The sequence below is a fragment of the Oncorhynchus keta genome, chromosome 8 (assembly GCF_023373465.1).
Source record: "Oncorhynchus keta strain PuntledgeMale-10-30-2019 chromosome 8, Oket_V2, whole genome shotgun sequence".
NCBI lineage: Eukaryota > Metazoa > Chordata > Actinopteri > Salmoniformes > Salmonidae > Oncorhynchus > Oncorhynchus keta.
In genome coordinates, this window is record NC_068428.1 from 26,079,356 (window position 1) to 26,103,136 (window position 23,781).

General features: G+C 43.6%; 2 protein-coding genes across 4 annotated transcripts in view; one reads left to right on the plus strand and one right to left on the minus strand.

Moving 5' to 3' along the window:
• The window catches only part of fig4a (FIG4 phosphoinositide 5-phosphatase a), a 107,838-nt gene extending 90,303 nt beyond the window's left edge, over window positions 1-17,535 (minus strand). The window contains exons 1-8 of the mRNA XM_035757719.1: window positions 17,355-17,535; window positions 16,803-16,939; window positions 13,492-13,590; window positions 11,631-11,754; window positions 4,608-4,764; window positions 4,006-4,056; window positions 2,299-2,450; window positions 1,770-1,898 (exon numbers count right to left, since the gene is read on the minus strand). Of these exons, the coding sequence (XP_035613612.1) occupies window positions 1,770-1,898; window positions 2,299-2,450; window positions 4,006-4,056; window positions 4,608-4,764; window positions 11,631-11,754; window positions 13,492-13,590; window positions 16,803-16,865 (775 nt within the window). The 5' untranslated portion in view covers window positions 16,866-16,939; window positions 17,355-17,535. The remainder of the gene's footprint in view (window positions 1-1,769; window positions 1,899-2,298; window positions 2,451-4,005; window positions 4,057-4,607; window positions 4,765-11,630; window positions 11,755-13,491; window positions 13,591-16,802; window positions 16,940-17,354) is intronic.
• An 80-nt stretch (window positions 17,536-17,615) lies between these two features.
• The window catches only part of ak9 (adenylate kinase 9), an 18,862-nt gene continuing 12,696 nt past the window's right edge, over window positions 17,616-23,781 (plus strand). For all 3 annotated transcript variants that reach the window (XR_004823132.2, XM_035757713.2, XM_052523919.1), the window contains exons 1-19: window positions 17,616-17,724; window positions 17,999-18,126; window positions 18,303-18,366; window positions 18,463-18,515; window positions 18,602-18,698; window positions 18,858-18,970; window positions 19,178-19,354; window positions 19,466-19,588; window positions 19,794-19,868; window positions 20,102-20,203; window positions 20,392-20,531; window positions 20,685-21,007; window positions 21,158-21,208; window positions 21,303-21,344; window positions 21,448-21,581; window positions 21,715-21,865; window positions 21,982-22,093; window positions 22,214-22,299; window positions 22,549-22,746. Coding sequence is in view for 2 of the 3 variants with exons in the window: in XM_035757713.2 (XP_035613606.2) it covers window positions 18,034-18,126; window positions 18,303-18,366; window positions 18,463-18,515; window positions 18,602-18,698; window positions 18,858-18,970; window positions 19,178-19,354; window positions 19,466-19,588; window positions 19,794-19,868; window positions 20,102-20,203; window positions 20,392-20,531; window positions 20,685-21,007; window positions 21,158-21,208; window positions 21,303-21,344; window positions 21,448-21,581; window positions 21,715-21,865; window positions 21,982-22,093; window positions 22,214-22,299; window positions 22,549-22,746 (2,134 nt within the window). In the remaining variant the exon portion in view is untranslated. The remainder of the gene's footprint in view (window positions 17,725-17,998; window positions 18,127-18,302; window positions 18,367-18,462; window positions 18,516-18,601; window positions 18,699-18,857; window positions 18,971-19,177; window positions 19,355-19,465; window positions 19,589-19,793; window positions 19,869-20,101; window positions 20,204-20,391; window positions 20,532-20,684; window positions 21,008-21,157; window positions 21,209-21,302; window positions 21,345-21,447; window positions 21,582-21,714; window positions 21,866-21,981; window positions 22,094-22,213; window positions 22,300-22,548; window positions 22,747-23,781) is intronic.

Here is a 23,781-nt window from a genome sequence, read left to right on the forward strand (position 1 = left end):
CTCAACTGGTTGTCTCGGGAACCAAATTGAACCAAATGTTCTCAGTCGCAACCCAATATTAGCGTCCCATTTTGTTGTTGCAAAAATACAATCTGGAAAACTATTTAGAATGCTATATTGATAGTAGATGTAGCAATTATATGATAAGGGAACAACATTCCCACCGTTTTCCATGGTCAATAACTCTAATTTGCCAATATACTTGATGAAGAACGTTAATACTGACTGATTTGAGACCACAAAATCAACCAAATCCACTAAATAGCACTGCTAATAGCTCTAGATAAGAAAATACTGTGATTGAAAAAATAGTTTCAGAGGTAAAACAAATAAAAAATGTAAGTAGGTTCATTATCAATTCCACACACCTTCTACATACTTTTAGTTGTTTAAGTTCAGACTGAAGTATTTTTGTTTTTCTATCCCTTTCCTCTTTCATCACTGGGATACTGGGGAGTTCACAAATCTCATGACTGTTGAGGTCATTCATTATTACTTGTGAATATAAAAAGCCAAGAACAACTTCAGTCAAGCAGAAGAGTCATGAGCTAAAACCTTTCATGGCTAAGAGGTGCAATGAATGGTTATAATGTCTTAATGTCTGCCTATAAGATCTGCACTGACGGATAGTTAAACTGGGCTCTCAAAATCAGGGACACAATTAATCAGATTTAGTTATTCTCAAGCACTTCTACCCAAGCTCCAAGCATCCACACTCAAATATGCATCAATATAACCAAACCATGCATCAATATAACCAAAGTAGGCATACATTTTGTTTCAAGTGTGTTTTTCTTTGGCTTAGTGGACACACTAGCTGTGCTTTCCTAGTCTAAACAAAAAGAACCTGTCTAGCTAACCTAATATTTGTTTTCTTTTCCACCTCATATACCAGATGAGCAAAGCATGCAAAAGCTCCACTGTTTTCATACCTGATAAGCATTGCTTAATATTTTTATATAGACCATAATATAAACACAAATCACTTAATGCAGCTTAGCAGACTGGCGAGTATCTGTCTCATTAGGTATTCCATGTGCCCCCCAAACAAAAAAAAACAAATAAAATGGTATTCCATGTGTTGTGGAACAAGAGGCAGGCACACACTTTCCAGTGAGCAGCATGCCAGACACATGATGGGGAGTGGAGGAGGCGGCGCGAGGGAAAGGAACACAAGAGGAATAAAGCTGTCTTCTAAAGGATAACTGTCAAAAGACAGACGGACAGAAAGATGGAGGTCCGCAAACAACGTGTCCACCGACAATGAGAATGGTAAAAGACTGATAATATATTGAATGCATTAACAAAATGTTCCATTGGAGATGTGAAATGATGGTAATTAAAGTTAAAGGTACTACTGGTGATACAGGTGTGCCATCCCCACAGCCTCAGCAATGGATTAGTCCACTGAGGCAGGCGTGAGTCAGACAGGTGTCTCGTGTGCCATAAAATATTTAAATAAAATCTATTTATATATATATATATATATATATATATATATATATATATATATATATATATATATATATATATATATATATATATATATATGCGACTGCTCGGTAAAAAAAGAAAGAATACTCGCTCAACCACCAGCCTATCGAACAAACAATAGACCAGTCGATTAAATGGGGTCAGCCCTAGTGGATACCAACATCTGGAACATGGCAAAAGCACCAAGTCACTGACACAAGCACATATGCAGCACCTGACTACTAAACTGAACACTCTACTTTGCAGGTCGTAACCAGGCAGGAGGAAAAGGATACTGGACTGGCCACAGAAGCCATGAATGATGTACATGAGCCAATCAGGATGCACCGTGTCCTTGACGCGCTCCAGGAGCTTGCCGTTCCACACGTACTTGGCGTACGGTTCACTCTGGAGGCCGTGGAACACTGCAACGGAACCATTACATAGGAACACAAAACACCACAGAACAGCTTACATGGATGGACAGGATCAAGGAGGGGATGGTTTACCACCGATACAGTAGATTAGAACATGGAAACTGTATTGAGACAGATGAGCTGAATAAAGACTTTGGTTTTGGGCTAGTAGTGATGTCCTGATCAACCTTTTAGCTGGTGAATGGCTTTATGAGTGGCTTGAGTTGTGAGGATCGTTTTCTATTTGGGACCACTGACTGACTTAACGGTTAAAAGATCAAGAAAAAGGAATGGTATGTTACACTTGGTTATCAAATGGAAAGAAATGTGTTCAAGAGTGTATTCACATGTTTTAAAACTGGATGAACTGGAGTTTAGGGAGAGTGTGAGAGGGCAGGAGCTGTCTGACCTTGTGTGGGTAGGCCCTCGTCCTCAAAGATGTCGAAGCTGTCCTGCTGTCTGCTGCTCCGTGTGTGCACCTCCTCCACTGTGCCCGGGTCACACGGGCTGTGCAGCAGCGTCAGGTTGTACTGCAGGGAGTGGCTCAGGTCATAGCTGTAGCTGGGAGGGGTCAAAGTTCATAGGTGAAGAGGTCAACGAGGAAGAAGAACAACACTTTGATAATCAAAAATCAATGAGATGGATGAATGGAGTGATGCGTAAAAAGAAGAATGATAGAAGAAGACCAAAAACAAAACATTTTGTTTTACACCTGACAGTACGTCTATTTTTTGTATATATTTTTTCTTTGCGGTATACAATGTTTTTTTCCTTGAGGATATAAAAAAAGGTAGGGGCCCAAATGTATCTTCACCTGTCACTAGGGAGATAAATGACCAGCTTGACAACAAGTCTGAGTGAGAACTGATAGGTCATCTGTGGAGCAAGTCGTGAATACACTATGTCAATACTGACCCTTTCAGTACAGGTTAACCTTTAGTACAGCTACTGATACAGTGGGCTTTAGATGGTAGGTGCTGAAGGGCATGATTCCAAGAGGAGTTAAGGGTACACCAGATGGGTATTTTGAGGTCTCTGTGTGTCACTCTGGCTTAATGACGAAAAACTGACAGACAGACACTTCAGAAAGGAGTCCAAACAGTACTTTAATGATACATAACTATTGGTGGAAGTGATGTCATCTCTTATGTGTGTTTTTAAGTGAATTCAATTAAAGAAAATCTAATTCAATGGGTGGATGGAAATAAACGATAACCATTTGTTTTAATGACATGTACACTGAGATAAAAACATTAGGAACACCTTCCTAATATTGAGTTGCACACCCTTTGTCCTCAGAACAGCCTCAAATCGTCAGGGCATGGACACGGCAAGGTGTCGAAACCTTTCCACAGGGATGCTGGCCCATGTTGACTCAATGCTTCCCACAGTTAGGTCAAGTTGTCTGGATGTCCTTTGGGTGGGTGGACCATTCTTAACACACACAGGAAACTGTTGAGTGTGAAAAACCCAGCAGCATTGCAGTACTTGACACACTCAAATCGGTACGCCTGGCAGACTCTGTTCAAAAGGCACTTAAATATTTTGTCTTCTCCATTCACCCTCTGAATAGCGAACATACACAATCCATGTCTTAATTGTCTCAAGGCTTAAAAATCCTTCTTTAACCCGTCTCCTCCCCTTCATCTACACCGATTGAAGTGGATTTCAATAAGGGATCATAGCTTTCACCTGGATTCACCTGGTCAGTCTGTCATGGAACGTGTTTTGTACACTCACTGATTATTTGTGTAGTTTTAAGGAGGATGTTGATACATAAATCCATAAGAGTGTGGCTCTGTCCTCTCTCACCGATTCACAACATCACTGTAATAAAATATCCAGTCTTGAAAGTGTGTGTGTGTATATGTGTATGCACGTGAGAGAGCGATAACCTCAGATATACTGTGCATCCTGTGTGACATTTGTTCCAACAAAGTAACAAACAAAAAAAGTGAAGAACTGTGAATAGCGTTTGACAGGTTCCATACTGCAACAAACACCTGAGCCTCCTGATCACCAAGGCTTGTGACAAACAAAAGCATTGACTTGACAAACAACAGAAGAGAGATGCAGAGGGGTGGTTATTTTTAAGATCTCACACACACTTACTTACCTGAAGTAGAAGTTGCTGGACAGGTCCACATTCTGAAAGATCCTCACGTATCTATAAGAGGAGAAATAAACAGTCCCAATCTCTTATGGTTATGACCTGCACGTCATAACCAGGAGAGCATGGTTAGTTCAGGAGAGTATTTGAGCTAACCCTAACTCCTTTCCTAACATTAACCTAATTCCCCTAATCTGCCACGTGGCTGCGTAAATTCTCCTAACCTGCTACGAAAAAGTAACTTCTGGTCGTAGCTGTATCCCACCTAGTCAGAACCTCTAATACTAGTGGCAGGAGTTTTTCATGTCGCATCACCACAGGCACATCACTGGAGTTGTCAGGTCACATAGGAAACAGTCCTAGTCTTTAGGATATAACATCATACATGTTACTTTCTCATCTCAATGAAAAGGGGAGACTAGAAAATACCATAAGCATTTGCTGTGCACGGCAGGTTATATAGACCCATATACTGAGTGATCCTTAGCTGGTCACACTTGGTTAGTGGGTCAGTGAAGCCGTCACACTGTGTGTGTAAACTGAGAGAGAAACAAGTGAGAGAAAGTGGGGTGTGAGATGTTGGGTATATAACGGTTGACCTACTGTACCTGGCCTCGTCAGGATGTGTCACCCTCACTGAGTCATTGGGGATGTAGATCATGTTAGTATCCTCTATCTTGTATATGGAGTGACCACCAATGTCGGCCATTTTCCTCCGCTTGGTGATCAACACGAGGTAATAACCCTCAAGGAATCGGACAAAGCCTGCAAGACCAGGACAATGAATACACATGAACAGCACACATAAGATTAATATTACTATTACACTCACAGTCTGTTCATCTGTCTTACATCCTTCATTATCACCTTCAAAATCTTTATTTTCAATCATATATATTTTCAATTACAAAATAATATGTTTTCAGTCCTGGAATGTGTATACTGCTTCACGGAAAAGCAGAATAGATGTTCTCTGAGAGCTTATTATTGTTTGTCAATCATATTAGTCAGGCTGTTTTCATATGATCTACTCTTAGAGGTCACGGACCGCTAGAAACACAGACTACTAGCGCCATGTCACTTGGACCAGGGTTTCCCAAACTGGGTCCTGGGCCCCCACTCCGATTTACGTTAATGGGAGGGGATGAGATCATAGGTTACGCATCCTCCTGGAGGAAATTATCTACTGGGGATAGATGAGAGAAACCTCCATAGAAACAGCATAGGACATACATTCATATGGATATATGTTTGAGGATAGGGGGTGAGAGAATGGAATTTTGTAACTCAAAATCATACCTTTACCCATTTTACACCATCAGAACCACCCATTTTCTTGCCGTGACACATTGACATTCAATTTCCCTGCTTTGTCTGGGTCGGTGTGAGCGATTTCCTATATCAGTGGTTCCCAAATTGAACTCAGTACGGCTTTCAACTTACTCTTGAAAGTTGTAATAGTAGAATGCAAAAGGTGTCATTTAGAAATTGGGTAGTGCATCATCAGTTCCTCTTGTCATGTCTGTCATCGCAAACCTTAAAGAGCTATTTGTCCAATGCTGGAATGTGTGACATTAGTGCTGGTACGAACTCGGACCCAGGCGCAGAGAAACACAACAGGCAGAGGTAAGGGTAAATCCAGAATATTTACTTAAGGTCTTCATAGCAAAACAACAAAGCAAGTGCATACGAGAACACTGAACAAAACAGGTGACCTGAGCAACTGGCCCAGCCCACAGAGGAACCTAAATAGTCATCCAGTAGGTGATCCCAATAAGCCCAATCAGGGTCACCTGGATACTAGAAGTAACCCAAGGGTTCTCTCCAGTGGCAACCTCAGGTAGTGTACTCAAGGGAGAAAACCTGACCTGTGACAAACCCCCCCAAGGAACGACTCTTGACGTTCCACCAGGGGTAGCTGAACATCGACGGAAGTCCCGAATGAGTCCGGGGTCTAAAATGTCCCGGTGCCGGAATCCAGGAACGTTCCTCAGGCAGTAACCCTTCCAGTCCACGAGGTTCTGAGTCCCTCTCAGGAACTGACAACTGGAGAGGATGCATCGCACCGTGTAGGCTGGCTGTCCCGCCTTGCATGAAAGTGGAGGTGGAGGCCAGGTGGCCAGAACCAGAGGACTGAACACCACAGGCTTGAGTCTGGAGATGTGGTAGGTGGGATGAACCCTCATGGACCGGGGAAGATGAAGACGATAGGCCACTGGATTGATGTGCCATAGAAACTTGAATGGCCCAACGTGCCGGGGAGCCAACTTCCTAGATTCCACGGGTCGAGGCAGATCCCTAGTAGACAACCAGACCATCTGGCCTGGACGCAGGAGAGGACTCGGGCAGCAATGACAGTTGGCCTGTTGTTGAACCCAAGCTGAGGACCTCAGGAGCGCTGAACGAGCCCTCTTCCAGGTCTGGCGGCTACGAGAGATGAGGCTTTGAGAGGAAGGAACCGTCACTTCAAATCTCCTGATCTGGAAACAAGGGGGGCTGCTAACTGTACAACACCTGGAATGATGACAGGCCAGTGGAGGAACACTGGAGAGTGTTGTGTGAATACTCCACTCAGGGAAGGTGCGGACTCCAAGTGGCGGGGTTGGCGGACACACAGCACCGTAAGGCGGCCTTGTCAAACTATGTTCATAATTAAGCTTTAACATGTTATAAACGTCTACAGCAATTGTGAGGACTAAGCGAAACACACACGTCTTTTAATCGATCCTGAGGGAAAGAGAGAATCTACAGAGCGCGCTTTCAGGGCACTGTTTTTTTGGCGTGACCGAGACCTTTCGGCACGCTCAACGTCTCGTGAGTGCGCGATTCACACACTGACAAGCCCCATAGAAGGCAGCCTTCACGCTGAACACATAGAAACTGTTCCCAGAGCGGTAGCCTTTTGGGAAGTGCGTTAAATATGACGTCAAAGCAGAGGCAACTTTTTCCATGACAAGAGAGATTTTGGGAGAATGCATGCCCTGACACTTCTGTTTTACATAGAGACAAAATTTAAACGGATTTAGAATTGTTAGAGTGTTTTCTATTTGATAATATTTTTAATATGCAAATATTAGCAACTTTTGAAAAAAATGTATCCTGTTTTATATGGGTACCCAAATCCTCCAGAAGGGGCAGTAAACCGTGTGTGGGTTGTTGACTCCATCTCATGCTACCACTAGAGTGAAAGCACCGCCAACATTCAAAAGTGACCAAAACATCAGCCAGGAAGCATAGGAACTGAGAAGTGGTCTGTGGTCACCACCTGCAGAACCACTCCTTTATTGGGGGTGTTTTGCTAATTGCGTATCATTTCCACCTGTTGTCTATTCCATTTGCACAACAGAAGGTGAAATGTATTGTCAATCAGTGTTGCTTCCTAAGTGGACAGTTTGATTTCACAGAAGTGTGATTGACTTGGAGTTACATTGTGTGTGTGTACACACACACACACACACACACACACACACACACACACACACACACACACACACACACACACACACACACACACACACACACACACACACACACACACACACACACACACACACACACACACTTGAAGTTGGAAGTTTACATACACTTAGGTTGGAGTCATTTAAAACTTGTTTTTCAACCGCTCCACACATTTCTTGTTAACAAACTATAGTTTTGGCAAGTCGGTAAGGACATCTACTTTGTGCATGACACAAGTAATTTTTTCAACAATTGTTTACAGACAGATTTTTTTCACTTATAATTCACTGTATCACCATTCCAGTGGGTCAGACGTTTACATACACTAAGTTGACTGTGCCTTTAAACAGCTTGGAAAATTCCAGAAAATGATGTCATGGCTTTAGAAGCTTCTGATAGTCTAATTGACATAATTTGAATCAATTGGAGGTGTACCTGTGGATGTATTTCAAGGCCTACCTTCAAACTCAGTGCCTCTTCGCTTGACATCATGAGAAAATCAAAAGAAATCAGCCAAGACCTCAGAAAAACAATGGTAGATTGTTGGTTCCTTGGGAGCAATTTCCAAATGCCTGAAGGTACCACGTTCATTTGTACAAACAATAGTACGCAAGTATAAGCACCATGGGACCACGCAGCCGTCATACCCATCAGGAAGAAGATGCATTTGTTTTAATTGACATTTGTTTTAATTGGCAAAGCTTCACTGCTCATGAGGGTTTTTGATCACCCAATCAGTGGCAGGAACGCTGCTCAAAGAATCATTTCGGACGGTCGACGCTGAGAGCGGTTGGAATATAGAGGCACTTCACTCTGTTTTTCTGAACGGACTCAGCGAGATTCTCAATGATGAACTGGCTTCCCGGGACAGCCCTGACACTCTGGAGGAGCTTATCATTCTGGCCATCCTGATTGACAACCGGCTTCGGGAACGTCGTCATGAGAGGATGAAGGGGTCCCAAGTTGGTTCCAGTGTTTCGGGCCCCGCTAAGGGAGTCCATTCTTCATTTGTTTCACTGCCGTATGCTGGGCCTGCTTGTCCTGTATTCCATCATGGTTCTCAATTCGTCTATGGCTACCATCTGTTTCCTGGATTGTACATTAGCTCGCCAACAGAGGCTGCCACTCACTAAGCTGGACACTCCGTTGTTGGTCACTGCGCTGGATGGTCAACCCTGGGAAGGTGAAGCAACTCACCATGGCTGTTCAGCTACGAGTTCTGGATGGCCATGTGGAGCTTATAGGCAATTAGCAAAACACCCCCAATAAAGGAGTGGTTCTGCAGGTGGTGACCACAGACCACTTCTCAGTTCCTATGCTTCCTGGCTGATGTTTTGGTCACTTTTGAATGTTGGCGGTGCTTTCACTCTAGTGGTAGCATGAGATGGAGTCAACAACCCACACAAGTGGCTCAGGTAGTGCAGCTCATCCAGGATGGCACATCAATGCGAGCTGTGGCAAGAAGGTTTGCTGTGTCTGTCAGCATAGTGAGCATGGAGGCGCTACCAGGAGACAGGCCAGTACACCAGGAGACGTGGAGGAGGTCGTAGGAGGGCAACAACCCAGCAGCAGGACCGCTACCTCCGCCTTTATGCAAGAAGGAGCAGGAGGAGCACTGCCAGAGCCCTTCAAAATGACCTCCAGCAGGCCACAAATGTGCATGTGTCTGCTCAAACGGTCAGAAACAGACTCCATGAGGGTGGTATGAGGGCCTGACGTCCACAGGTGGGGGTTGTGCTTACAGCCAAACACCGTGCAGGACGTTTGGCATTTGCCAGAGAACACCAAGATTGGCAAATTCGCCACTGGCGCCCTGTGCTCTTCACAGATGAAAGCAGGTTCACACTGAGCACATGTGACAGACGTGACAGTCTGGAGACGCCGTGGAGAACGTTCTGCTGCATGCAACATCCTCCAGCATGACCGGTTTGGCGGTGGGTCAGTCATGGTGTGGGGTGGCATTTCTTTGGGGGGCCGCACAGCCCTCCATGTGCTCGCCAGAGGTAGCCTGACTGCCATTAGGTATCGAGATGAGATCCTCAATTGCAAAAATCACTGAAGTTGGAGACTTTTATCTCCCTCACCAACTTCAAACATCTGCTATCTGAGCAGCTAACTCCTCATGCCTTTTGCACACAATGTATATAGACTCTCTTTTTTTTTCTACTGTGTTATTGACTTGTTAATTGTTTACTCCATGTGTAACTCTGTGTTGTCTGTTCACACTGCTATGCTTTATCTTGGCCAGGTCGCAGTTGTAAATGAGAACTTGTTCTCAACTAGCCTACCTGGTTAAATAAAGGTGTTCTCAACTAGCCTACCTGGTTAAATAAAGGTGTTCTCAACTAGCCTACCTGGTTAAATAAAGGTGTTCTCAACTAGCCTACCTGGTTAAATAAAGGTGTTCTCAACTAGCCTATCTGGTTAAATAAAGGTGTTCTCAACTAGCCTACCTGGTTAAATAAAGGTGAAATAAAAAATATCTAAAAAAATGGTGGTGGCAGCATCATGCTGTGGGGATGTTTCTCAGAGGCAGGGACTGATAGACCAGTCAGGATCGAGGGAAAGATGAATGGAGCAAAATACAGAGAGATCCATGATGAAAACTTGCTCCAGAGCACTGAGGACCTCCGACTGGAAAGAAGGTTCACCTTCCAACAGGACAACGACCCTAAGCACACAGCCAAGACAACGCAGGAGTGGCTTCGGGACAAGTCTCTGAATGTCCTTGAATGGCCCAGCTAGAGTCTGGACCTGAACCCAATTGAATATCTCTGGAGAGACCTGAAAATAGCTGGGCAGCCACACTCCCCATCCAATCTGACAGAGCTTGAGAGGATCTGCAGAGAAGAATGGGAGAAACTCACCAATTACACATGTGTCAAGCTTGTGGCATCATACCCAAGAAGACTCAAGGCTTTGATTACTGCCAAAAGTGCTTCAACAAAGTTCTGAGTAAAGGGTCTGAATACTTATGTAAATGTGATATTGCAGTTCTTTATTTTTAATAAATTAGCAAAAATTTATAAAAACAGTTTCTGCTTTGTCATTATGGGTTATTGTGTGTAGTTTGAATAAGGCTGCAACCTAACAAAATGTGGAAAAAGTCAAGGGGTCTGACTACTTTCTGAAGGCACTGTATGTGTATATCTGTGCGCCCTTGCTTGCGCACATCTGTTTGTTGTTCTCCCCATTACTGTATGTAGATCAGGGCTGATGGGGGATGAATGGCATTCACACTACTGTCAGACCTATTACCTGTTGGTACAATTCTACAAACACACTGGCCCGGAGATGGTTGGAACAAGGCACCATGATTAAAGCGTCACAACATTGTCTGGTCAAACTACTGAATGTCATCTGACTCAGCCTCCAAGTAAATGGTCTTGTGTGCGTGCGTGTGTGTGTACAGAAACGACAGAAGGATAATAAGGCTGTGTGACGCTCCCCTCTCAGGATCCCTTCTTCCCTCCGTTCAGTGTGAACTTGATCTCAAAGCTTGACATTTCTACTAGCAAGAGCATCACAACCCCACATTAGCAGCCATTTCACCTTGAGATGCTTCATTCTTCCAGGGAAAAAGACTAAAAACATCTCTCAGGTTAAGACACCGAAATGACCAATTAAGTAACAAAATTGGTTTTCAAGAGAAAGATTTGGGAAAATGGTATAACCAGCAGGAAGTTGGTTATTGTCGAACTTCAAGTGGCCACTGAAGGCCTTGAGATCAGGTCGTGTCACATGCTTATGAGAGTAGAAACAGGCATAGAGACTAAGGCCAGAAATACATTTGAATGGGGTTGGATTATGCTTTTAAGCCTTTATTTGGTCAATTAAGTAAACCAAAACAAGTGACTGCATTGATTAGCCTCTTGTAAAAAAACATTTTTTTAAAGAGCCTGCTAGGAGCACTAACTCTATAATATCCCTGAACCATCCAAAGGCTGGTTTCCACAGCAACACAGGGACAGAAAACACACTTTCTGCCCTTAATGACTGCTTCAGGATCAACTCTCCTTACCACAGTCCTACTAGCCTACACATCTCAGCCAAAACCCTCATGTGCAGTACTCACAAGACAAGACATGCCGACAGGCTCATGGCCGTTCCTATGGCAACTGGTAGAGGAGAAGTAGTTGTGAGGACTGAGGGTCCAAGGAGGACTATCTTACCCACAATGCCATAGGCTGACACAGCTCTGGACAGACCTGAGGAGCCCTTCTGGCCCATCTTGGTGCGGTTGCCCAGATCCAGACGTCCCAGGAGCTCCCTCAACTCCTGCTGGTTGTAGACATGCTGGGGACAAGAGGGACTTATTGTTAATAGTGTGCTTCTGGATTCTTTCAAACTGAGCTTCTGGCTGAGACAGGTGCAAGCAGTAGAAACAGCAAATCCCATAGACATCTTGGGATTAAGCCCCGGCTGTGGTCAATATGTTTTTCTGTGCTAGCCTTAGGATTTCAGAACACTGAAAAACATTTTAATATTAATTCTACTGTGATCACAACATAACGTCTCAGACAGTACAACCATTCCTTATGCAGAGAACAGAACCGTACATACTGTGCCAGTGGAGGCTCCTCAGCGGAGGAAGGGGAGGACCATCCACAGTGAATTTCATTACAATATAAAGTGAAACATTTAAAAATAAGTTATCCTTTTTAGATAAAACTACACTAACTATATTCACATCACCAAAAAAAGTATTAGAACACACTGTTTTTCAAAGACGGTCTACAATAGCCTCAGCAGCAGGGTAGTACCATGGTGTAGTTGGAGGACAGCTAGCTTCTGTCCTCCTCTTGGTACATTGACAAAAACCTAGAAGGCTCGTGGTTCTCACCTCCTTCCATAGACTTACACAATAATTATGACAACTTCCAGAGGACGTCCTCCAACCTATCGGAGCTCTTGCAGCATGAACTGATATGTTGTCCACCCAATCAAAGGATCAGAGAATGCATTTTGTACTGATAGTATAAGCTGAAGCTCGCTAGCACTGCAGTACATAACATGTGGCAAGTAGTTGACTCAAAAAGAGAGAAAGACAATATTTGAACAGTTTGGGGGAAAAATAATTTCTTCCAAAATTAAGGAAAAGCAAGAGAGAGAGAGAGAGCAAGATATATTTTGTAGTATAGTCAAATTGCAGATTACACCCTAAATCAGCTAGATGCAAGCAAGAGTCTGCAAGGTGGTATTTTGTGTCACTGTCTGTCACCTTGATAGCTGCATCTACGTTGTAAACGTTTATTCATATGCTAGGTTGTAGCAACCTCATGATGGGTATAGGGAAAATTTGAGTATCATGTAGTAGTCTAAACCTATCGCTGTTACATTGAGCTGGGTGAATGGAATATGAATGACAGTCAGCCAATATGCTGTAATAGAAATAAGGCCATGCTCCTAATTTATTTATATTTTTTAATGTTTGCCATTTTTGTGATTTTCATTGTCACTCCAGTATCACATGAATACACATTAGGCAAATGTATAAAATTGCAAGACAATTAGCTTTAAAACTGCTAAATGTTCTTTGCACCCCATGACAAAATGAATAGAATAAGCTTTAAATCTGCAGAATTCTCTCCACCAACAAGAGGGGTGTGAACAGTTTGTGTCATGTACAGTGCTTGTACCCACAGAAATAGAAAGGGCACGGGTTGTTCCCCAATCCTGGGAGGGGGCCCAGAGAGAAGTTTGGGAACCCCTGATTTACAGGAACGAATGGGAGGATGATGATGATGGAAAGAGAGCTCACCAGTGGACACTATGTACAATAATAACAAACCGATTAGAATACTTATCATTCTGATGATGAGAACAAACAAATGTCCTCCACTCTCATACACCGTGGTAATGACTGACTGAAGGGGATGAGTGATAATGTAGTAGTCTCTTAAACCTTCATGAGCCAAATCTGTCACCCATACACACTTAGGACCAGGTGACTGATTGTACAATTTTCCCTGAGGGGTGCTGGGCAACGGTCGCTGCTACTCTAAAGCAGTGGTTTGACGTGCAGCAACTCACCTTATCATCAATAATCGCCAGGTCCTTGGGCTCTGTGCGGTCGATTTTCAGAACACGGTGTTTGGTTTGGGCGTGATTGCTCCCCACAAGGAAATACCTCTGTAATCAAAGAACACATGAAAGTGTGTGATTTACATCACACAATAAAGTACATCATGGATGAAACATCGAGCCTCACTCAAAAGTGGGATGAAAGCAGTGCTTTGGTCGATAGAAGATGAGAGAAAAGTACAATTTAAAACAGTTTAATACAAGACATGCTATTCTTTTTTATGCAGGACTTTTCTCACTAACACAATTAAGATGCTACATGAGTCTCTTTCTTCAGACCCTTATGTGTTTCTATATTGGTGTGAGATTTGATGTGGGGACGTCCAGTATGAACACGTTGATAGTACAGTCTGGAACTGAGTTAATTCTGTCCTGTTCTACCTATCATCTATACCTCTGTGTTGCTCATGTCTGAACACGAGTGAGCCAATGAAAGGGGCAGGGCTGACCTGAAACTCTTACAACGTAGTCAATGCTGGCTCTTCACAAAACGTGTTACTAAATCCTAGGCCGTCCTGCTGAGACCCATAGCGTTTGCGCGCTTTTGTTCCAGCCCAGCATTAACACTTCTGATGCATCAAATCAAGTTGATGATCAGATTATCAGTTATTTTAGTATGAGGACCCATCTCTGTCCGTCTTCTGAATGCTTCACAGTAGGTATGGTGTTCTTTGGATGCAACTCAGCATTCTTTGTCCTCCAACACGACGAGTTGAGTTTTTACCAAAAAGTTATATTTTGGTTTCATCTGACCATATGACATTCTCCCAATCTTCTTCTGGATCATCCAAATGCTCTCTAGCAAATTTCAGACGGGCCTGGACATGTACTGGCTTAAGCAGGGGGACACATCTGGCACTGCAGGAGTTGAGTCCCTGGCGGCGTAGTGTGTTACTGATGGTAGGCTTTGTTACTTTGGTCCCAGCTCTCTGCAGATCATTCACTAGGTCCCCCCGTGTGGTTCTGGGATTTTTGCTCACCGTTCTTGTGATAATTTTGACCCCACGGGGTGAGATCTTGCGTGGAGCCCCAGATCGAGGGAGATTATCAGTGGTCTTGTATGTCTTCCATTTCCTAATAATTGCTCCCACGGTTGATTTCTTCAAACCAAGCTGCTTACCTATTGCAGATTCAGTCTTCCCAGCCTGGTGCAGGTCTACCATTTTGTTTCTGGTGTCCTTTGACAGCTCTTTGGTCTTGGCCATAGTGGAGTTTGGAGTGTGACTGTTTGAGGTTGTGGAGAGGTGTCTTTTATACTGATAACAAGTTCAAACAGGTGCCATTAATACAGGTAACGAGTGGAGGACAGAGGAGCCTCTTAAAGAAGTTTTTTCTCATTTTGTCTGTCATAGTTGAAGTGTACCTATGATGGAAATTACAGGCCTCATCTTTTTAAGTGGGAGAACTTGCACAATTGGTGGCTGACTAAATACTTTTTTGCCCCACTGTATGTTTAGATGTTACAACATACTCCTACCCATACTGGCATTCCAGACACCACCGCAGCCCCCACAAGGCAGGGGGGCCCACGAGCTCTGGGGCCCCATGCGCCAGTCATTGAAGTCTATTTTATTTTTTTATAAAATAGTTGACAGTAACCCTCTAAAAAGTAATTAGTACTTCAGTGAACAAATGCCGTAGTTAAGGCTACGACGGCGCCAGTGAAATGAGTGTGTTCATAAGGACATATCAGACAGAGAGCCCAATGTTTCTTAGGTAGTCCGTTATGATTTTTGTTGTTGTTTAGAAAACGATCTCTCTGTAGACGCGAGAGCTACAGCGATGGTAGCTACAGGGTTGTGCTTCAAATACAGCAGTTCTGTAAAATCTTTAATTGAGTGTATCATTCACCTTAATTGCTGCCAGATTATAATCAGATTATAATATTTAGCAGACAACAGTTCTTGAGGACTTGAACAAAAACAAAGATGTTTTCAATTTCATTCATACTGGTGAACCGGCATTGGAGTTGTATGGTTGCAATATCAACAGCCCCTTATCTCTGGTATATCTTGGCATGCATCATTCAAGACTCAATTTAAATTGTGTGCAGCGCCATGGACAAATAATGCACAATGTGTCAGGAAAGACTCTGGGTTGGCAATACTCAGTATAGAAAACAGTCGGTCCTGCAACCTGGACATACAGGCCATGGTGAAAACATTTGCACAAAAAAAATGAGGACTCAGGAAACCAGGGAAGTCTCTCAATTTGGATCTAATTTGATTTAATTTACCTTGAATATAGCAGCCCATTTGGGTAGGCTATTAGCCGCACACAACCCACTGAGTTCAACAAAAAAATTGTGGCTGAATTTATCCTCAAGCCAACTACTTTTTCCCTTTATTTTCTGTGTAATAAAATGAAATGTAAAGTTTATTAATAGCAGCTAGATACCGTATATAGCTATAGATCGTACACTGCATAATGAAACAACCACAAGTAAGCTATTGTTTTGAGGGTGGGCGGACTTATTTGGCATTAAAGGACTGGTTTTATGCACAATAACTTTCTATCGAAGCTGGGAGAGAGCATGAGGATGGCTCATGTCATGCAGGTTCAGGTAGCCTAGGCATATATATATAACAAGTATGCTGTTGCATCGAACATTTATTATTCAATCTGCAATGTTTGAATTTCCAACTTTAATTACTGAACAAGTATTACAGCATTGCCACCAGTCAGCATTTTAAAAATGGCAGCATTGCGACATGGTGTATAGCTTCGTGAAATGTTAGGCTTAACATAAGAAAACTACGGGCAAAGAAGCCTACCAATGAACATGTATCCATTATTTAAAGCAAAGCTAAGACCTGGCACCACAAAAAGCCTATCATCGAATCGATAGGCATGCACACACACAGACATGTCGCTATTTCAGCACCAGGGACAGCAATCGGTACTCGGAACTTCGCCATTGCGGGGTCCAGAGAAACTGCGTTATATCAGTGCCTATACTGCCATCTAGTGTTAATGTACTGTAAACAATAGGTCATAACATAAGACAATGGGCAAATGGTCTGCTAAAAATATTGCCTTCCATTTGAGATATTGAATGCAATCGTGACTAAATATCCAACACATTGTAATAGTTTATAAATGACAGTTAAGACAGTGTAATATGGACATACCAACCATATACTTCATGTGTTAATAAATACGCTATGCATTATGAGCAAAACGTATGGAAGGCTTCCTCCAGCCCATGTTTGAGAGAATAATGCATTCATCAAGACTAGGGGAAATACTGTGAAACGTACGGCTCTAGTTTCGTACAGAACCAACTTCTGCACTCCACTGATGACGGCTGCTGACAGAGGCATGGTGAAGATTTGACGAAGACCAACCTCACAGACTCGATGGACGAGACTGTCAGCTGCTTTTTGTAGAGTTCACACTGGGGAAGGATATTAGAGATTCGAGGATGTCAACTTCAAGTCAATTGACAAACAGAATACGTTAAAGTTATAAACAAGCAATACATCTGTTGCATTAAAGTTGACTGCTATAAAGTGGAAACATTGTAGCTAGCTGACATTGTCACCGTCAGTAAGTAAGATAGTGCCAAACCATGGCGAGCATGGGTGTATTCATTAAGGAAACCGTTACCAGTTTTAGAACCAAACGAAAGCAAATAAAGCAAACGGAACATAACGGGGAGGGAGCGACCTGAATTTGTCCAATAGAAACTCTCGCTTGCGTTTTTCGTTTGGAGGAAACGGTTTTCTGTGAAACGTTTTTCAACAGGATCGGCGTAATGATTGCACCCAATGTTGGCTTGTTTGACAACATATCGCTACCATATGACTCACCAAATGTCGTTAGCTGATACGAGGCGTGTTAAACTGCTCCTTAAGATGTTGTTTCAAACCATGCTTAATCAAAAACCCAATTTGACAGCAGTGCCAAATACAGAAAAGCAAACTAATGTGCAATGCACCTCCCTGATCATGTGTTTGTTTCGATCAGGTGACTGTCACAAACTTCCGCTGAGACGGGTACTCACACGGTCAAAAGGGACGCGATATAAAGCGATTTAAAAGTCCCTGTACGGGCTCGGGTTACTATGGTTACGCTCGCACAACAAAGTTGAGGCATGAGAAAATGATATGGATAACAGGCACATAACCATGGCTAACTTGTTTTAAGTACCTAGTCAAACAGATGGAAAATTATTAAATGGTAAGTTAAATGTCATTTCAAATGTAGCTCGCTAGCTTATGTCGTTGCAGTATTATTAAACCACTATCTGTTTTATAAAATTTATTTTACCTTTATTTTACTAGGCAAGTCACTGTCTAGGTAGTACTAGGGGTATTCAAAATTGTCTAAACTAACGTTAGCTAACAGTTTAGAGTTTGCCTGTGACAGTTGGTTACAACAACCTTTTCAGCTGATTGTCAACTGCTTGAAATGATAACATTCTTTCGTGGCTGTTTGTCATTGCATATTTCAGAGGAAGTATCATCAAATGTTCTAGAAACCTCAGTCATGAACACTTATGTTGACAACCTCATTGAGGATGAAGCTGAGATAGAGCTTCTTCTTGCCAAACCGACCTGCTTCATCATTATTGGGAAGCCAGTGAGTTATCAAAATGGTTCACACATGCACACACACACACACACACACACACACACACACACACACACACACACACACACACACACACACACACACACACACACACACACACACACACACACACACACACACACACACACACACACACACACCTACTATATTGTTATTCTATACAGGGGGTTGGCAAATCTACTCTTGCCACAAAATTAGCCCAGTCCTGGAAGTGTGTCTTGATTGATGGTAAATATTCCCTATCTCAATCTGTTTTTCTGTTCCTAATATCATGTCCTGTTCTCCTTTTCTGTATCTGAACACGTCTTTATACATTAATTTCAGACACAGAATTGCTCAACCAACACATCAATGATCAAAGAGCTCAAGGAGTAGAGGTAAGTTGTCACTGTGCAGCCTCAATTTGCTGTACAGTAGCAGATTTACATGAATTACTTTTCAACTACCCATCTTATGGTTTCAGCTTCTTGAGATTCTGAATGAAGGGAAAAGTATCTCAGAAGAGATGGTGGTCCAGCTGATTCTGGACAGACTCAAGTCACCAGAGGTCGAGCACTACGGTAATTCAACTAATTTTGCTAGCCTAATCGACATTGTTTCGTTGTTCCTTAATCCCTAACTACATTATACTCACTAGATTCAACACAGTGCTGCATGTTTTGTGTATGTTTGAAGTGTGTGCAGTTTCAGGAAAATGTCAGTATTGTGTTGTATGGCAGGTTATGTGCTGAGCTGCTTGCCCTCCATGTCAGAGGAGTACCTGAAGATACTGGAGCAGATTGAGTTCATCAAGAACCTGAGACTGGCACCCGATTTCATCATAAACATCAAGGTTATCTTCTTCTCCCTTGAGTTAGTTTACTGTGCCTTGTGCTGAATTAACAAGACACATCCAAACTTTTACAGCTAGTTACGCCCATTACACGACACCATCGACCGTGAAATAACAGTAAAATCCTGAAACTGTCCTTGGCCTGAAGTATCCTCATTGTGTTGAACTTTTCTATCCACTTATTCTATTGAGCTGTTCCATCCCCAGTGTGCGGACAGGGACCTGATCCACCGCCTAGCGGGCCAGAGGCAGCACCCCCTGACAGGCAGGGTGTTCCTCAGGGAGCAGTGGGACCCTGTGAAGAAAGAGACCACCAAGAAAAGGAATGAGACAGACGAGGATGAGGGGGAAGAGGAGGAAGGGGAGCTGGAGGAGGCAGAGGAGGTGCAGCCAACATGAACAGATTGATACTACCCTTATTGGAGATGTTGTTATACTCTATTCTATGTGATTTGTTTGTTTGTTTATTTAGTCAGTTGCTTATTTGTTGATCAGGTGGAGGAGCGCGAGCTGCAGAAGGACATGATTACCCAGCTGGTGCGAGCGCAGGAAAACTTCCCAGAGAACGCCTACCGCAGGGTTCTCCTGTACAAGGACACCATTCTCAGACCTCTAGAGGTGAGCATACTGAGGCCTGAAGAGGACACACCTAAAATGGCTGCCAATTTCTGACAACAACTCCATTCACTTTGTTGACTCATCATCAAGTGTTCTATCTTGATCAGTGATAGAGATGTAGTGTATTACTAGATGGACATAGTTCTCTGTTCTGATTAACTGCCATGGCTACCGACATGCTGTTTGACATGCTGTTTGTTTCCAGGACTACATGGCAGACCATGCTTCCCTGCACCTGTTTGAGCTGGATGGGAATAAAAACCCTGAGGAACTCTTCATGGTGGGATCAGAGGGGGTTCTTGGAAAGAGGAGTTCCATTTCTGAGGGAATAAGCAACACAAACCGTAGTCCTCTGTCAATACATTAGTCACATTGAAAACCCTTGAGTTGGCTGCAGTTTCATTATCCATTCTACAACTAACCACAGTGACTGTCCCTGTAGGTAAAGACTGACTTCTGTGTTTTAATTGCTGGTTGACGAGCTGGTTGTTTATGGTTTTGTCCCTGGTGTAGTCAGTGCTCTTCCGTCTGGAGTCCATGGCAGTGAGGAGGGTTGCTGTCCCCCTTCGGCTGCTCCAGATCGACGAGGAAGAGCTGCCTGATGAGATTGACACGGTCAGCCTCTCGCTTATGCTACTGTTTGTGTGGAAAACCCTAAACTCAGATCTATTATTGTAAGATTAGTCAATGGTCCTTGAGCAGCAAGCAATGTAGCTAGCTAGCACAATGTTAACAGGTTATGGTAGCCCAATGCTATGGGATAGTAACTGCCATTGGCTGTCTGTGCTGATGTCTTCTCTCAGGAGGAGCTGTTGCGGACCATGTCCTCCTCTAAGACAGTGGCCCCTGGGTTCAGGTGGAGGAGGAGTCGTTGGTGTAGAGCCTGCCCTGTGGCCCTGAAGGAAGGCAAGATCATCAAGGGAAAGCCCGAGTTCTCTGTGGGGTGAGTGAGTGAGTGTGTGAGTGTGTGAGTGAGTGAGTGAGTGAGTGAGTGAGTGAGTGAGTGAGTGAGTGAGTGAGTGAGTGTGCGTGCGTGTCTCTGTTGCTTGTGTATACACATTCCAGCCATTAACTCTCCTTCCCCGCTCCCCTTCAGGTTCATGGACAAAATCTACATCCTGTCTTCCCAGGAGGCCTTGGGGAGGTTTATGCTGAACCCGCGGCGGTACCTCCTGCCACCCATGCCGCGGCCGCCCTGCAAGGTGTCTGTGATCGGGCCTCCATGTGCAGGAAAGAGCACGCTGTGCGCCCTACTGGCCCAGCACTACGGAGCAGAGCTGGTGGACATGGAGGTCTTGATGAAGCCAGTCATCGCCAAGGTCAAACAGGACATGCTGGAGAAGGTCAAGAGAGACTCCACCCTCATGGCTATCGAGAGGGTCAAGGTCAAGATGGAACTGGACGCCACCCACGGGTCCAGTGAGTGATGGGATGATTATGGTGGTGATGATGACGAATGCATGGTGAAAAAGTGTATCAATCCTTTGCTCCGTTTCTTGTGTTGTCATCTGCAAAGCATTTATAGAATGAGCATTTAGTCAAATGTAGTCAAATGTGGATTTCCTGCAGTAAACATGAGATCCAACATCAGTGAGGAGGAGTCTGATGACAATGATTCAGGTGAGTTAATCAGACTCTAACCAACAAACAGGTAAATGCTGCCTAATAGACATACACATTTAGTCTAACTGGTGATTCTGATGTCATCCCACAGCGACATCCACGACCCACTCCTCGAGTGAACAGACTGAGGAAGGTGAGCAACACAACCATACAGTCCCACTACTTGTTAGTTACTCTGTTTGACTGTCTGCTGAGGTGTTGTTGTCGTTGTTGTTGCTGCTGTTGCTGGGATACAGTGATGATGGAGGTGACAGAGGAGCACCCAGATGTACAGGCCATCGTGGAGGAGGCTTTAAAGGAGGCGGAGCAGGTTGTAACCCCGCCCTCTCTGGACCTGTATGCAGAGGTGCTGGAGAATCACATCAGAGAGGTTTGTCTGAAGTCAAGTCAAGTAAATTACCTTGAAGATTAAATAGTTGAACGTGTGCACAGTATCCTTCCAAATTGAAAAAGCTATGCCTTGTGGAATGGCATTGATGTTCTCTATCAAATGAGTATTCCAGATTGAGGTGGCCGATGCAGACTCAGAGATCAAGAGAGGGTGGGTGCTGGACAACTTTCCCAGGAACAGGTCCCAGTTGGCCACCATTCAGGATCTCCACGATGGGATCATGCCCGATATCCTGTTCTGCCTGAAAGACAATGATGGGGAAGGTGGGAGAAACTACAACTCACAACTACAAATACTACCATAGTAATGCCTTTGTATTATTCATCTGAAGACTACCATATTTGTAGTTCTATACCAATGTAGAATATTTCTGTTGCAGGTAGGGTAGTATTGAAGAGGATGTATGAACAGAACAGGGAGGAGGTTGACAAGGTAATCAAGAGGCTTGAAGAACAGCAGAAACAGAAGGCCCAGGAGGCTCAAGATTCCTTGTGAGTAGAGCTAAAATGGAGGGGGAATGATGTGTTGGTCCTCTGCATTAGTGGAGCCAACATGGATGGTTGGGTTAACCAGTTTCAACTTGCTGTATGTGTGTTTGTGGCCTTCTGTAGAAACCGTATGCAGCAGGACCCAGAGGAGGATCCTAAGCCAACAGATCCTCAGGCCAAACTGGAGGCAGTGCAAGAGGAGGTGGAGGGTACTGTTCCATTTGAACTAAATGTTGTCATTCTCGATCTCGATCCTGAAAAACATGACTTACTGGTATGCTTCTCACATCATGCTGCCTTCTACGATCACAGCTTTTGTATACTCATATCTATCTTCAATGTATCCTCTTAATTTGCTTTGCAGAAGGCTCTGCAAAATCTGATGCAGACGTTGCTGACAAAAGCCCACCTACCGTCAGCATAAAAATTGGAGGTTCTCTCTCTCTCTCTCTCTTCAGATGATGTGACTCTACCTGCAGTGTGGAAGAGAGGCTATCCAGACGGTCCAGAGATGAACCCATTCAAGCTGCAGCTGAAGCAGTTTGTGATGGACTGGGAGAGCATGGAGTCCTCTATCACAGGCAGCTACAATGTACTGGAGACCTCTGGCAAGAGCCCTGAGGACCTGGTCCAGGAGATGGTCTTCCACATGGAGAGTGAGTTTTCGGCTTAGGGTGTTTGTGTAGGTGGAGGGGGTGGGGGGCTCAGGGTGTGTACATGTGGGTTTTTTGTGCTGGTAAAAGAGAGTATGGCAGGGTACTGAGAGTATGTCAGGGTACTGAGAGTATGTCAGGGTACTGAGAGTATGGCAGGTTACTGAGAGTAGGGCAGGGTACTGAGAGTAGGGCAGGGTACTGAGAGTATGGCAGGGTACTGAGAGTATGGCAGGGTACTGAGAGGATGGCAGTGTTTGAGGTTGAGTGACTATACTGGCTTGGTCAAATAGTGTGGCAGAGGACAGAGTTATAAGGCACCTTCAGAATGTATTCATAGTCCTTGACTTATTCCACATTTTGTTGTGTTAGAGTCTGAATGCAAAATTAATAAAAACAGTTATATATTCTCACCTATACGTCACATAGTTATCAGAATCACACAATAGCCCATAATGACAAAGTGAAAACATGTTTTAAGAAATGTTTGCAAATGTATTGAAAATTAAATATCTAATTTACGTAAGTATTCAAACTGCTGAGTCAATACTTTGTAGAAGCACCTTTGGCAGCGATTACAGCTGTGAGTCTTTCTGGGTAAGTCTCTAATAGCTTTCCGCACCAGGATTGTGCAACATTTGCCCATTATGCTTTTCAAAATTCTTCAAGCTCAGTGAAATTGGTTGTTGATCATTGCTAGACAACCATTTTCAGGTATTGCCATAGATTTTCAAGTAGATTTAAGTCAAAACTGTAACTCATCCACTCAGGAACATTCACTGTCTTCTTGGTAAGCAACACCAGTGTAGATTTGGCCTTGTGTTTTAAGTTATTGTCCCGCTGAAAGTTTAATTAATCTCCCAGTGTCTGGTGGAAAGCAGACTAAACCAGTTTTCCTCAATGATTTTTCCTGTGCTTAGCTCGATTCTATTTATTTTTTTATCCTTAATCAACGATTACAAGCATACCCATAACATGATGCAGTCACCACTATGCTTGAAAATATGGAGAGTAGTACTCAGTAATGTGTTGTATTGG